Source organism: Micropterus salmoides, unplaced genomic scaffold (genome assembly GCF_014851395.1).
Source record: "Micropterus salmoides isolate LMB-PRFRI ecotype aquatic unplaced genomic scaffold, ASM1485139v1 Ms_hic_scaffold_21, whole genome shotgun sequence".
Lineage (NCBI taxonomy): Eukaryota > Metazoa > Chordata > Actinopteri > Centrarchiformes > Centrarchidae > Micropterus > Micropterus salmoides.
In genome coordinates, this window is record NW_024041262.1 from 19,135,698 (window position 1) to 19,149,946 (window position 14,249).

Genomic DNA, 14,249 nt, shown 5'->3' on the forward strand with positions numbered 1-14,249 from the left:
AAAATGCTAATTAAATCACATACAAATACATAAAGAAACCCCACTGGGTACTGCATTTAAAATATTTTTGTGGTTTTATTCCAGTTTATTCTGGAGGATTTCAAAGTGAAATGATCCGATGTGCAAACCTTTCAGATAAATCATGCAAACAAGTCAGACATCTACCTCCATCCTGGCAGAAGAGGGCAGTATCCTCCACCTTTATCACACAGCTTCCACACCACACCGAATGACTGTCTCAGAGTTAACCCATGAGTTAACCCATGCATACAAGAGTTTAAAAAAAGAAAGAGAGAAAAGTGTTGTTGCTCCTGCCACTTTGTAGAAGGCACAGATTGTAAGGAAGCGTTGCAGACAGAAGGAGCATGATGCTGTTCAAGAGCATTCTGAGTTAACGAAAACAACTAGAAACATCCAGTGGAGGACAAACTAACAGAGTTTTAATCTGGCAAAGTACTGCTCTGTTCCTGAGAGGAGATCATTTGGTTTCCCAACAGGAGTACACAATGTCCCTTGTGTCTGTTTAATGTAAGAAAACAGGAGAAAAAGTTAAAAAGACGTACTGATCAAAAATCCCACAGCGAGTTCCCACCAATAAGCACAGATTTGAAGATGACGTAGGGAGACGAGCATTTCATTAGGACTATAATTAGAAAACAAAGACAATTTATGCAAAAACATGTGTATTCGGTCTTGTGTGTTGAAAAGTTCAGTTCAGCAAATCAGCCTCAGAGGCCTTTGTTGAAGTAGACGCGTTGTACTGTGTCTCCATATTGCGACACGATGGAGTCTCTCAGCTCGGGCTCCAGCTTCGACACAGTCATGGAGCTGTTGTAGACAGACACAGACAGAGGGGAAGATGAGGGTATGTGGACAGGAAAACAGAAAGAAGAGAAGCATGGTCAGAATGTACTTTGTTTGATTAAACAAACTAACGCTGGTGTGTTTGCTCATGCAGAATTATTCAGACTAAACAAAGAAACTAATGCGTTTTTTTGAGAGAGTTTTTTTCGAGAGAACGCAGTTTTGTTGAAAAAAAAGGAACTACTACAGGTATAATTAGGAAAGTAAGGTATTGGTTGCAACAATGAAAGGCCAAGCATTTTTAACAAGGAAGACAAATGATCTCTTTGATTCTGTTGCACCAATTTTGATCATTTTTAAATTGGACAGCATTATAGGACTACAATGCTAAATCGGTGGAGTACACTTATAAGCTACAACTGAAAGTACAGAAACATGTTTGTTACCATCGCTGAGGGAACAGCGAGCAGGCTGCAGGAACCATGAAGATCAAACTTTAAAAAAAAGCAAAAGAAACAAGAGTCAAAAAAAGTTCTCCTCTCCAAACACGCCTCAGTACATTACAATCCCAGTCTCTACTTACAACACTCCCACCATCATCACTTGAAGTGGTCCATGGAGAAACGTGATTCTCTATGAAAAGACAGAACAAAGCTTGATGACAGATGCACACTTTCATGTTGGGGACTTTAGCAGGAGGACGGTAATGAAGGTAAAAGGTCTGACCTGCATGAACTTGTATTTTTCCATCCTCTGCATGATGATGGGGAGGATGACTGACAGAAGAGAAGAAAAAAGGTCAAGAGCGGAAGAGGACAACTTGAAGAATGTGATATTTATAACATTAAACTTTGTTGCATACTCATTCCTGGTGCGGCCATGGTGATCCGAGAGATGACCACCTGAGTGATGCCTTTTACAGCCGCTTTCTACGGGTGAGATAAAAGAAGATTTAACGACAGTTTATGAATAGTAAAATAACTATTGTGCTTTTTTTATTCTTATAAATGTCCTAAAGTACTGACCGTAGAGTGGCCCAGCTTATTGCCATTTTCATCTGTCACAGCAATGCCATTCAGAATTTCCCTGAAAACAGAAAGACAAAAATGAAGGTGAAATGGAACAAAAAGGGAAACGGATTGTGAAACAGCTGTCTTATCATCCAGCTCCCTGTAAACAAACTGTTACTTGGTGAGTATTTTTAACTTTACTGTAAAACACACAGGAGCTTCAGGGAGTGTTCAAAACAAAACTAAAAGAGGTGTTCAACAGACAAGACTAAATTAAACCTTCACAAGGCCAATTACTGGAGAGTGCTACAGAAAATATATATGACAATGTTTTTAACAAGATTGCAGGTGCTTTCCGACAGAGTGGTTGCCGCTGCTGCCTCCATTGTTCTCACTGTAAACACGTCAGCAGCACAGCAGCATTGAGAGGGGACAGCTGTGTGGCGCTGCATTCAGAGTTTATCAACTTCTTTCAACTTGCCACTGTGTGACCATGGCAACGACAGAAACCACAACACAGGAGCTGATTTTACTGTTGATTCACCAGCAGGAAACAAAGACACCAATGAAGAGAAACGTTTTTTGGAGCAACATCTGCTTTAAAGTCTGACTATCCTGTCTGGGAAAATAAACATTTATGAAACTAGTTAGCTAAAAGTGCTGTATTAAGTCTCACTGCTAACCACTTCCTCTATGTTAAGCTGCAACCTGCTCTGTTTATCTGCTGATGAGATTATACTGGGTTAGAGGACAGCAGCCTGTGTGGTACAGGCTGGTGAGATCTGGTGCTTTTGGCTGCCAATTGGCAACATCTGTCTTCAGTATTTTCAGCGGCAGCAGGGCACAACTCTGCAACCTGTAATCTACCAGCCTGTAGGATCGCTGGTTAGCAATATGGCCTGATTAATATAACAAGTTTTGGTGGCGCTGGAGGAAAAGTCAGGGAATCACCAGAGTCAGTAGGATACATCCCCTGGGAACGAACAAACATTGACATTGATTGACAGACTAACTGACATTGCCATCCCCAGCACCATGCCACTAGCATAGCGTACAAAAAACCCCCAAAACTAAATATTTTGTTAGATTTGTTCCATTCACATTTGACCTCCACACGGCACTGGCACTCAACAAACATACTAAGATCTACTCAGCATGAAACGCTGCCTTGTTAAGACACGTCACACCCTATTTAAAAGGGTCAGTAAGATCTTTCAGGGTCCAACACAGAAAATGTCAGTGCTGTGAGCTTTTTTGAGCTTCTCAGAATATCTGATCTGAGAACGACACTTTGATTTCAGCAGATCTCGCCATTAAAATATGCATGACACAACACAATAAAAACGCCTCCACATATTCAAACAGTGACACAGCAGGACTTACTGTTGCCTCATCATAGGAATGTTAACACAGTTGGCTGCCGCCACCGCTGCAAAAGGGACCCAGCGAGCCACGAGCGGAGGAGCTTTCTGCAGGACAAAGTGAAGATGAAACAAGTCAGGTGTTAAAGATGCAATCCCTGATCTAAATTTTAATGAATAAATTTCAAACACCTGATTAGGACCTGCTGTCAACAGGGTTGGCAATTGAGAATTGGTTCTAATTTGGATCCGGTTCTAAGAAATTCAAATTTTGATTTTGCTTATCGGTCCCTAAACACATTTTACTTGCACTAATTTCAAATAAACAGTGCACTGCAAACACCTACCGTATATCTACCAGGACCTGGCTAAGTGTCTGCACATCCATCTCAGAGTTAGAGCCTGTAGGCAGAGGAATACGAACGCTGGGGGCAGCTTTTGGGACAGCACTCTGCTCAGGGTGCAAGCAGCGTCCGGCATGATGGCAGGCATGATGGCAGGGTGACAGGACGCTGCCAACGTCACGCTGGCCAGGCTGCAGCCCAGCCCCTGACCAACCAAGAGACATTTTCCAACTCTGAGAAGTTGCTTCTGTCATTCTCACTCTGGGGTTTTGGCCCAATCCACATTTCTTTGCTTTAGCATTACATTCTCTAGCATAACACCCTGTAAACATTAAATTAATTGTTTTTAAGGACTGTTTCCATGTTAAAGTGTATGAAATTAATTCACAAACTCCATAAACTGTATGAGCATGTAACCTAGTAGAAATGTTATAAGAAGTAAGTTAATATTAAAATTTTTTGTATATTTTGATGCTAATTCTTTAGTACTTGCTTTACTACTATGCAGAGTGGCAAATTTCTGAATTATGTATATTATATTATTGGGTTATAATCACATTTACATCACTTTAATGTTTAGGCTGGTAAAGGTGGGGCAGATTTTATAACTAATTACCACATTACTGCTGGGTAGCTTTCAACTAAAACCCAACCTAAGCAAATCTTTATTTATATAACACAGGTTACAAAATGCTGTACATAATATCAAGCACTAACATAAAACCACAAGGTTTATTTTTAAGTGAAAATATTTAAAAGCGGTCATACACATGTACACCCCTATACAAATGCAACACACATACGTCCACAGAAAGCATTCAGCCACCAGATACCGCCTGTAGCACACCATTTAATTAAAAAGCTAACAGTCAACAGACTCAACTGATCTAATGGTAGGAGGGAGAGTGGTCCAGAGTGCTAGGACAGCAAAATAATTTTTTAAAGTTAAAGTCCACTTACTAATTTTATCCTGGACATGATCTGAATCATGAGATTATCATTCATATATCAAATCCATTGTTTCTCATCAAAATATATGTAGATTGTAACCCCAGTAAACTTCATCCACTGCTGAAGACTGCAAAGATGCGGTTGAAAGCTTCAATATTAAGATCAATATCCACAATTAATTTGATCAAGGTAACGCCTTGTTTTAAAAGAGCTAAAAGAGCACTAGTCCTACAAGACAGGAGACACACCTGAGTGTTTCAGCATTTCAAGTTATCCTAATTAGTTTGGCGACAAATTAAGTATCATTAAAAACAGACCAATTAGTGTCAAGTGTTGGACAAATAAAGGTCAGTGTGCGTTTGTACCTTTGTGTAGAGGTTGAGTCCGACTGCTGTTGCTAATGCTGTGCTGGTTGCTGTAACATAGGCGACTCCAATCTGCCTGAGAGAGACAAAAAAACCCCAACCTTTTTTCAGACACTGAATACACAACATTGCTGGCTTCATCTATCTGTTAAAGTGAAGACTTTGCCATTAAATGTTCCTCGTTTCTTCATTCACAGGCTGCACTAGTGTAAAACAGATTTATTTTGCATTAAATAATGGCACTTGACTCTTCTCACAGCGAATACATTTTCTCAGGCACTCAACAACAAGACGTTAAGGTTGGACTGTTGTGTCTTTGTGTTATAGAGATAATACATTTATATATACAGTGCTCTTAATAGATAAATAGTAAATGCATTTAATCTCTGTGTATTTAATCTTATGCTGCCCTTGCTTTTACGTTAATCTGACATTAGGGTGCCGTTTTGGAAGAGTTGTGGAAATGTTACTAGTAAGATTGCTGTTGTGACTTTTATGTAAAAGTGACTCAGGAAAGATAAATCATCAGATTTACATAATCAGGTCTGAAAGAGGCCAAATTCAGGATTATGGTTCCTTTAAACAGTCCATATCAACTGAAATCTTAAATGCGCAGTAAACTTACTTGGGCGTGATGGGGGAGGCAGCGTTACGGTTTGTGTAATTGACCAGAGCGTTGAAGGACTGATTGACCCACTGCCAGAACACCACAGCAGGAACTGTCCTAGAAAACAGACAGTTATGAAAGCTCTAAAGCTTCCTCTGTGAAACCACAGGATGTGGTAACATGCAGGGGGTCTGCTCTTTGGTACCTGTAGAACTGCAGCATGAAGCCGGTGATGGCCATGCCTCCAGGGACCTGGAAGGACATACGGCCGATAAGGTTCATGCGGTCTCCTGTGTCTGGGTGGAAGGCAGAGTCGTACAGCTTCTTAGCATAGTGAAGCTGCTCCTCTGTGGTGCCAGGAGGGACGGATCCTGCCCTACAGAGCGCCAAAAAAACACAAAAACACACTTATTGAACTTATTGATGGATTTATTATTAATTAAATAAAAAGTACATTTGTTTTGTTGTAGATTTCAGAATGTAGGGTAGTGTAGGGTACAGTTTGTCAGAAGTGAAGTCATTCAACTGCTTTATTCTCTACAGTATAACAATATATATTTAAAGGCTAGCAAATGACGGTTTTATATTAGATTAGCTGTCATTTAAGAAGGGGGAAACATGTTAACATTTAGAAAAGACGATGGTGACTGAAGAAATTAGGGCTCGAAACTAACTTTTTCACCAACTTCCCGAAACTCACAAGGGGGAGCACTAACATCGTTCCACAGTAGCCACACTGACAAGGCTGCCTGCAGACGTGTCTGCAGACATTTTTTGTTTATCGGACTCTCAAAATGCCAGATATCTGTATTAAAATTGGGCTGATGGTATGACTAATTTTGATACAGTCAACCCCATTCTTGCATAGCCTGTGTTTTTGACACATTTTTTATGTTGAAACTTGCACGACACATTTAAAATGCAGAACCCAGGGTATGAGGCAAAATATCAAAGTAAAAAAACAACTCATTAGATTTCACATACTGCGCGCTATATCTGTACTTCTGTCGGACATTTTACACTTAATCAAAACTCATTTCATATTTTAAAATGTGTTTAGGCTTATGAAGCCATTTAATATTTCTGTGTTTTTGCACCAATTACAAAAAGGTGTTACCTTAGAAACTTGGCATAAAGTTCATAATATATGCATAAATAAAGATGTTGATGTTAATAGCCCAAATTATTGCAAAAGCCTGACATCTATGATGTTTTAGGCTGAATTTTCTCTCAAACTGCTGAAAAGATGACTTACAAAAGATACAATATGTGCATGAGGATCGTTATACAGTTAAGAGTCCAACTTCTTACCTGCAGCTATCCACTAAAGCTTTGGCCTCGTCCAAGTGCGAGTCAGGTAAGAGCGCCGTTCGACAGTCTGTGATGTTGAAGAAGTGTTTCAGTCGGCCCATAAACGTAGACTGATCCCACCGTGGTGCGTCGATGTCGAATGAGCTCAAAGCCATGGTGGTTGTTAAAAAGCGGCCCCAACTTAATGCATTAAAAAGTTTAAATCTGTGGACAAGCTCTGTTTGCTCTGCAGGCGGTTACTCAGCAGCTGCAGCTGAAGCCTGGAGAAAAGGGGGAATAATAATAAAATTAGCTAAATGCTAAATGTGCTGTTAAACAAAAAAATAAAAAGCAGCTGCAACTAGAACACACACAGATTCATAGTTAATGAATAAATTACATGCATGTCTCTTGTCAGTTTATCACAGTCTGGCTCATGTTTGTTGTCACAAAAGCCAGGCTTGTTTTGAGCTGATCCAACATTAACAGATGTTTAGCTCACAGGGTCAGAGAGGCCCCGACTGCTTTACCTTTGAACTCGCATTCCCACAGGATTTTCCCAAAAGTGTAGGTGTGTGTGTGTGTGTGTGTGTGTGCGCGCATATAGAGCTGCAATGATTAGTCCATCGACAAAAAATTAAAATGAATAATAAATTATCTAAATAGTTGCCGATTAACTTTAACGATATTCAGTTTATTATCATACGTGACAAAAGCATCAAAGCTGGAAGCAGATAATATTTGACATTTTTTTCAATAAATTATCAAAATAGTTGCAGATTAGTCATTTGTAAAGCAAAAAAGACAAATATTATCTTGTTTCAGCTTCTCCAAAGTGAGGATTTAATGCTTTTATTTGTCACGTATGATTGTAAACTGAATATTGATGAGTTTTATGAATTAGTTAGTTTTAGTTGGACGAATAAAAGAAAATGTTTTTGAAGAAGCCACCTGGTGCTGTCGAAAATCTGAATAGGTATTTCTTCACTATTTTCCGACATTTTATGGAGAAAAGTATTTGGTAATGAATCACAAAAAAAAAAAAAGCATTAAGCCCTAAAAGATAACGAGTTCCTGGCACAACCAAACCTGGAGCAGCAAAAATTAGTCAATTAAATAATTAGTTGATCAGAGAATGGCAAATGTTGTCATGATCGATTACTTGTTTCTGGCATGTTGCAGGCAACAAAGCCAAACATTTGCTGGTTTCAGCTTCTTAAATGTGCTGCTTTTATGTGTCTTATATGAGAGTCAATGAAACGTTCTGTTCACCACACTGAGTTGCAGTTTTTCAGCTCTTGCCCCATTTCAAGCTGCTGCACTTGCTGTTTGCCAACATATGGCCTTGGATTCAAACAAACCCTCGTTGCTGCCTAAAAATTCTCAAGGGCCAAACTTCCTCTAGAAATCACAGACCACATCCTGGTAAATGGTTCCACAGGTCGTCGTCATTTTGGGTTTCTGCAGCTGCAGCATTCTGCTTCCTATTACACAACCAGAGGAACCAGAACCTGCTGACTGCAGCTCAAACTATTCAAACATCCCACAGTGCATCTTCATTGTTATATTACTAATTATTTACTGTGGAAACCTGCACCATGTGATTTCACCTTTAGTAAAGGGCACAGGAGGAGAGGCGTATCAGTGCTCTTTGAAGGCTCAGCCTGGCTGGAACTGGATTGTTTCTGGATATGTTTGTTTAGAAAGTAGGGTAAAGGCCTGCTGAACCTTGTGGGGAACACTGAGCATAAGCCAAAAGTCAACGTGTCCCTGCATACCACGACTTATCAATAGGAATATAAAAACAAACACTGGAAGTGATGGCTTCATAGGGAGAAACCATGCAGCTCCCTGTAGGGAAACTAGGTCTTTACACAGTAATGTAAGGAGACACTATATCAAAAAACAGAATGCAACAGATGATCAGTTTACCTTTTATGATTAATCATTTAGTTTATAAAATGTGTGAATATAGTAGAAATTGCTCATCACAATTTCCCAGAGCCAAAGATTGAAGCTGCAAAATGTCTTGTTTTGTCCAAAATAAAGAAAGATATTAAGTTTACAAAGACAAAAAAAGATATTAAAGTTTACAAAGACAGACACAAGCAGCAAATCCTCACATTTGGGAAGCTGAAAAGAGTGAATGTTTGCTTGATAAATTACTTCAGAGAAGTAAAAATGTGCCATAAAAACGGTTGTCGATTAATTTTCTGTCGCCTAATTGTTTCAACACACGTGTCTTCACTGATATATTTGACGATTTGCAGAAGATTTGCTTTTCATAGATATGCAACTTAAACTGTATCAAGGAACTGATATTTTAATAAACTGATGCAGGAATTAGGAAGGTTGAGCTGAAATGGTTCACTGGGAGTAAATAACACGTGTAACTGTGTTGATAATCAAATCGTTTTCAATGGGGAAATGAGAAAATGTGAGCATGCGTCTTCTATGACAGTAAACCGAATATCTGAATGGATAATAAATAGAGTTGCGATGATTAGTCAATTAATCGACTAGTCAATCAACAGAAAATTAATCTGCATTGTTTTGACAATCAATTAATCGTTTCAGTCATTTTTCAAGTGAAATGTGAGGACTGTCTGTTTTACTTCTTGTTTTCACTTTTACCTCTGTATCTTTACGTTCTGGATGATTAGTTGGACAAAACAAGCAAATTAAAAAGACACGTGTTATAAGGAAATGTGAATGGAATTTGTTCACTATTTATTAACATTTCACTGACTAAATGATTAATTACGAAACCTATCGATAACCCAGCTCTAATAATATTGGGATTTGGGTTTATTGGGTTCAAATCCTCCTGCATCCTTCAGTTTGTCAGAAAAATTCATCACATTTGGAGATACATTGTTTTCACTGGACAGGAAGGGAAACTTTGTAATCTAGTAACTAAAGCTGTTAGACAACTGTAGTGGAGTAAAATTTGCCTCTGAGATGTAGTGGAGTGAAGCTGCACAGAATAGTACACAACTTGGGTAGATGTACTTAGTTATATTCCACCACTGAGGCCAAGTGCATGCTGCATGATAATGGTTTATCAAGTTCTCACAAACTGGAGGTACTGTACAAGCAGGATCGTCTCCAGTTCACAAGAGGCTTGACAAACTGGATCTGCAGGCCATGGCACCGCCATAATCTAAACACATAACGCTTGTGCGCGCAAAACATGTGCTAGATTATATGTACAGTTCCTCCAACGAAGACACAAACTTGGTGTGTGGACAGAGCAGGGGGTCTTGTGTTTCAGTCAACCGATCAAACTGCTGTGAAATGTGGAACCACGTCTGTCGGAGCGCAGAGTGATGCAACATTACTCGAGTTACCCGGCCGAGTCTGACTTCTGCAAACTGCGAAATACGGAACAAACACCAAACCGATGCATCGACACATGAGCTGCAATCTATGGTGACAAAAAGAGAAAACATACCTTTGCGAGATCTCTCAACCGCCCAACAGAGCAACCTGCCAGGTAATCAGATGTACTCGTGTGGCATCGGACATGTGCACGTGGCATGCCGTCCTCCAATCACAGGCTGGGGCAGCTCCTTACGCGAGACCCCAACCTGACGCTTTATTGCTTTATATCAACAGTAAGACACACTGGCCGACTAATTTCCTATTTGACATTGTTACGGGTTTGTTCTGCATCTTGTGTAGAAAGGAAACATATTTGCGCGCAGTACACTTAGTGCAAAGTCTGTGCGCATTAACTGTCCACAAAATTAAACGTGTAGCTGCTCTTGTTGGACTACGTTTGAGGATTTAGCTCTAGCAGGAGCTAACTGTGCATTCAAGTAGTGTCGAAATAATAGGAAAAAGGACTTCCCTACTGGGAAAATTCACGTGGACGACCAACGAAGTCGGAACAACAACTCAGAATAATTTGGTAGAAGCGACATTTTAAGATAGAAATTAAATATTATATTAAAACTTTATTTCGTTCAAAGAATAGTAAAGCAGTTTAAATATGTAAAGGTTAAAATATTGTTCTGTAATGCCTTTGTTGTTTCTTGCACGAGATCCCTTTGTTTATAGTTGTGTCCCGTTCTATTATTCTATTGTTTTATGTACTTTTGTTTTGGCTAAAGATCTTTGTAAGAGATGAATTCAAGATTCAATAAAAAAAAAAAAAAAAAACATGGTTGACGGTTAGAAACGTTTGATTAATGGTGCGAAATCACTTATTGTATATATATATTTTGATAACGTGTAATTTGTGATGGTATTCGCTTATAAGTGTTAGTCTGCTGTCCGTGTAGACTGACTGATTTATTAGGAAATTTATTCGCAGTACTAGTTTTATTCAGTATTTTAGTGGTTTCAGCTGATGTACTGGTTCAGTAACAACTCTGGGACAAAAAAACACTTTGTAATAGAAAGCTTCAAACTGTTTTGTCATACTTTGACAATCCATGTTGTTTCCAAATCCCGACCTAAAAACACCTGAACACAGCACTTAACAATTCGGGAGATGGGACCATCCGAGGATCACGCGAATGCACCACCGTCCTCCATGCTTTTGAGTTTCGTGCGTAACTGTGCGTCTGACGTCACCCCCCTTAGTAACCCTCGGTGGCGTCTCCAGGAGAGAAGGCAACAAGATGGTGAGTTTAATTTATCGTAATAATTAGACATCAACTCTCAGTATCAAGCTCAAAATGCGCCGATATTCGCGCTAAGTGGCACTCACGCGAAGACACGTATACTAACGGCTGCCGGTGCGCGCGACTTGCCGAGAAAAATACTCAACTGCAAAAGCTGCCTTGTTGCTTCGTTCAGTCATCAGGGCAGATTAGCTTAGCACGTTGGCTACGTTTAGCTCCCGTTTGCGTGTCGTTAACTGGCCGCGCATCGAAACAACACGGGTCGCAAGAAAATAAAAGATGATGATGTGCTGCTCACGGGATTTGTTGTCCTCATTTTGTTGCTGTTAGGAGAGTGCGTGTTTAAGATGAAAGAAATGCACTTGCACGGCCTACAAGTGAGAAGTCCTGGTGGCTGGATGGAGGAGATGCATTTCTGCAATGGTGCTTAGCTGCAACAGTGCTCCCCCTGCCCCCCTCTCTCTCTCTGGCAAAGTAACATCACATGGCTGTTTTCGTTGATTGTTGCAGGGATTGCTGTCCATCCTGCGTAAGCTAAAGAGCACACCCGACCAGGAGGTTAGGATACTACTGCTGGGGCTGGACAACGGCGGGAAGACCACCTTGCTCAAACAGCTGGCATCTGAGGACATCAGCCACATCACCCCCACACAGGTATGGAGGAAAGTTTCATACATAAAAAAACACCTTCTTTGAGAAAACAGATAAATACAACAAGGATGGGTGGCCTTGCTCTTTGGCAAATATGCTCCCCCTATCTATAACCTGCTTCCTAGATGTGTTGTGTTCTCTCCAGGGATTCAACATTAAAAGCGTCCAGTCTCAGGGTTTTAAACTGAATGTTTGGGACATTGGAGGACAGAGGAAGATCAGGCCGTACTGGAGGAACTACTTTGAAAACACAGATGTGCTGGTGAGTAGAGTTCGATGCACCAAACACAGCAAAGAAGCTTTGCTTTTTTAATTTGAGTTTACATTCCGGCTTTGATCCGTTCAGCCTTGGTGAAATTACGGTTTATAACACATGCACTGAAGATCTGCTGCACATGCTTACAAGGAAAACTTCCATTTTGTTCCAGATTTATGTCATCGACAGCGCTGACAGAAAAAGATTTGAGGAAACGGGTCAGGTATGTACAACACGTATTGTTCTAATAATGCTAATTACTTGTTTTGTCCGACATACCCACTCAGTTTACACTGATAGATGTCTAAGTAAACCAGAAAATACAGAATTCACTAAGGAGTTAGAACCAGTCATTTTTGGGAGCATTTTTGCTTATTCATTCATTCATTGGTTATCAAAATTGTTGCACAATAAATTTCTGTCTACTGTTCTGTCATTTTTATTATACTGTGTTTCTTGTGTCATTTTTAATTATTTTGGGGCAAGTCAAATTCAAGACTTTCCGTTCTTGGATTGGTGACCTTGATATGTGAATGCATGTTTTGGCCCCTAAGTCTTAGTTTTTGTGACCTAACTATCGCTGTTAATCACAGTCTCATGTCTACTGCTCAGTGTTTTGTTGATATGAAGCACTTGAGTCTCTTACTAGAGTCTCTTTTTCCTTCTGTGAAAGTATTTGTGCGTGCGCCTTTATCTATAACTGACAGATGTTTGTGTGTTTTGCAGGAGCTGGCTGAGTTGTTGGATGAAGAGAAGTTGAGCGGCGTTCCGGTGCTGATCTTTGCTAACAAGCAGGACCTGCTGACAGCTGCGCCGGCCTCCGAGATCGCAGAGGGTCTCAATCTGCACACCATTCGGGACCGCATGTGGCAGATCCAGTCCTGCTCTGCCCTCACTGCTGAGGGGATTCAGGTGAGTGTGACAACCTTCTGTTTTTATTTTGCACTTCTTGTTTTATGTGCCATTATTCTCTTCTTCTCACCGTGCTGCTGTTTCTCTTAAATTCACCTTCAGGAGGGGATGAATTGGGTCTGCAAGAGTGTGAACTCCAAGAAAAAATAGCTTTGCTTCTAGTCTTCTTCTACTCAGGAGGAACAGCAGCAGCAGCAGCAGCAACCACACACACACACACACACACTGACACACATTGCACCCTCCTGAGCCTTAGTACGATGGGATATACCTGTGAATGTAAACACACTACTAATCCAACATGGACTTGGAGTTTTTAATCCCCTGTATTCTTTACATTCCTGTATCGCTGATGTTTATTAATCTCAACACTTCGTCCTACATGGGCCTCTACAAAGAGGAGCGGGGCTTTGACTTCAAAGGGAACCCATGCCGGGAAACAAACCTCCTCCACCCAGACTACCCACGTCACCATCACTATCCCAGCCACCATCCGCAGCCAGTCACAACCTCAAACATTCCCATTAAACAGCTGTCTTTCATTGGAATTTCAACATATTCTGTAAACTCTTTCACACACTTCTCACCTTTTTCTTCATCTCATTCTTACAAGTTGATGTGTTGTTTTTTTTTTCTTGTTTGTTTTATCATTCCACGACAGCTGTACGCGCTTTTCCTGCTATGGCTATGTTTGAAGTGAGGTATATTTTTGTAATTGTTATATTTATGGTAGAGTGCGTTCAAACAACAACCGGTGTGCTGTGTGTGATTTATAGGGTGTTGGAGAAAGGGTCTGACTGTCCCCACTAAAGAATAATACTGTACATGTTAATATGTATAAAAAAAACAAAATCATGAAGAGGCACTACATTTTTGGATCAAATGTAAATAGCTCGGCCCTGTGTTCTCATGTTACGTACTGTACGTCCCAATGCATTTCTTTGTGCTCTCTGGGTTATTTAGGGAATTCACTTTTTTTGGCATTTCCTTTTGATATTCTTGAATGTAATCTGTCCAGAATTGAAGGTACTGTATGTGAATAAAAAGATAAGAGAAATCAAAAATTA

The 14,249-nt window shown here is 40.1% G+C and overlaps 2 protein-coding genes across 3 annotated transcripts; one reads left to right on the forward strand and one right to left on the reverse strand.

Annotated features, from left to right (window-relative positions):
• Positions 1-418: 418 nt before the first annotated feature.
• sfxn2 (sideroflexin 2) lies at positions 419-10,474 on the reverse strand. Of its 2 annotated transcripts, XM_038736655.1 has the most exons (12): positions 10,187-10,474; positions 6,754-7,013; positions 5,648-5,818; positions 5,461-5,559; positions 4,836-4,911; positions 3,198-3,283; positions 1,830-1,890; positions 1,667-1,733; positions 1,531-1,580; positions 1,388-1,437; positions 1,251-1,298; positions 729-828 (listed from the first exon to the last, which is right to left on the reverse strand). In XM_038736655.1, exons 2-12 carry the CDS (start codon positions 6,906-6,908, stop codon positions 729-731), a joined length of 963 nt encoding a protein of 320 aa, XP_038592583.1. In that variant the 5' UTR covers positions 6,909-7,013; positions 10,187-10,474. The 2 variants fall into 2 exon arrangements, with proteins under 2 accessions (XP_038592582.1, XP_038592583.1); XM_038736654.1 differs by lacking the exon at positions 10,187-10,474 and having other exon boundaries at positions 419-828; positions 6,754-6,908.
• Positions 10,475-11,155: 681 nt separating this feature from the next.
• Positions 11,156-14,249, forward strand: arl3b (ADP ribosylation factor like GTPase 3b). The gene is made up of 6 exons (XM_038736657.1): positions 11,156-11,363; positions 11,874-12,017; positions 12,160-12,276; positions 12,443-12,493; positions 12,997-13,182; positions 13,285-14,249. The coding sequence occupies exons 1-6, from the start codon at positions 11,361-11,363 to the stop codon at positions 13,330-13,332; spliced, it is 549 nt and encodes a 182-aa protein (XP_038592585.1). The 5' UTR covers positions 11,156-11,360; the 3' UTR covers positions 13,333-14,249.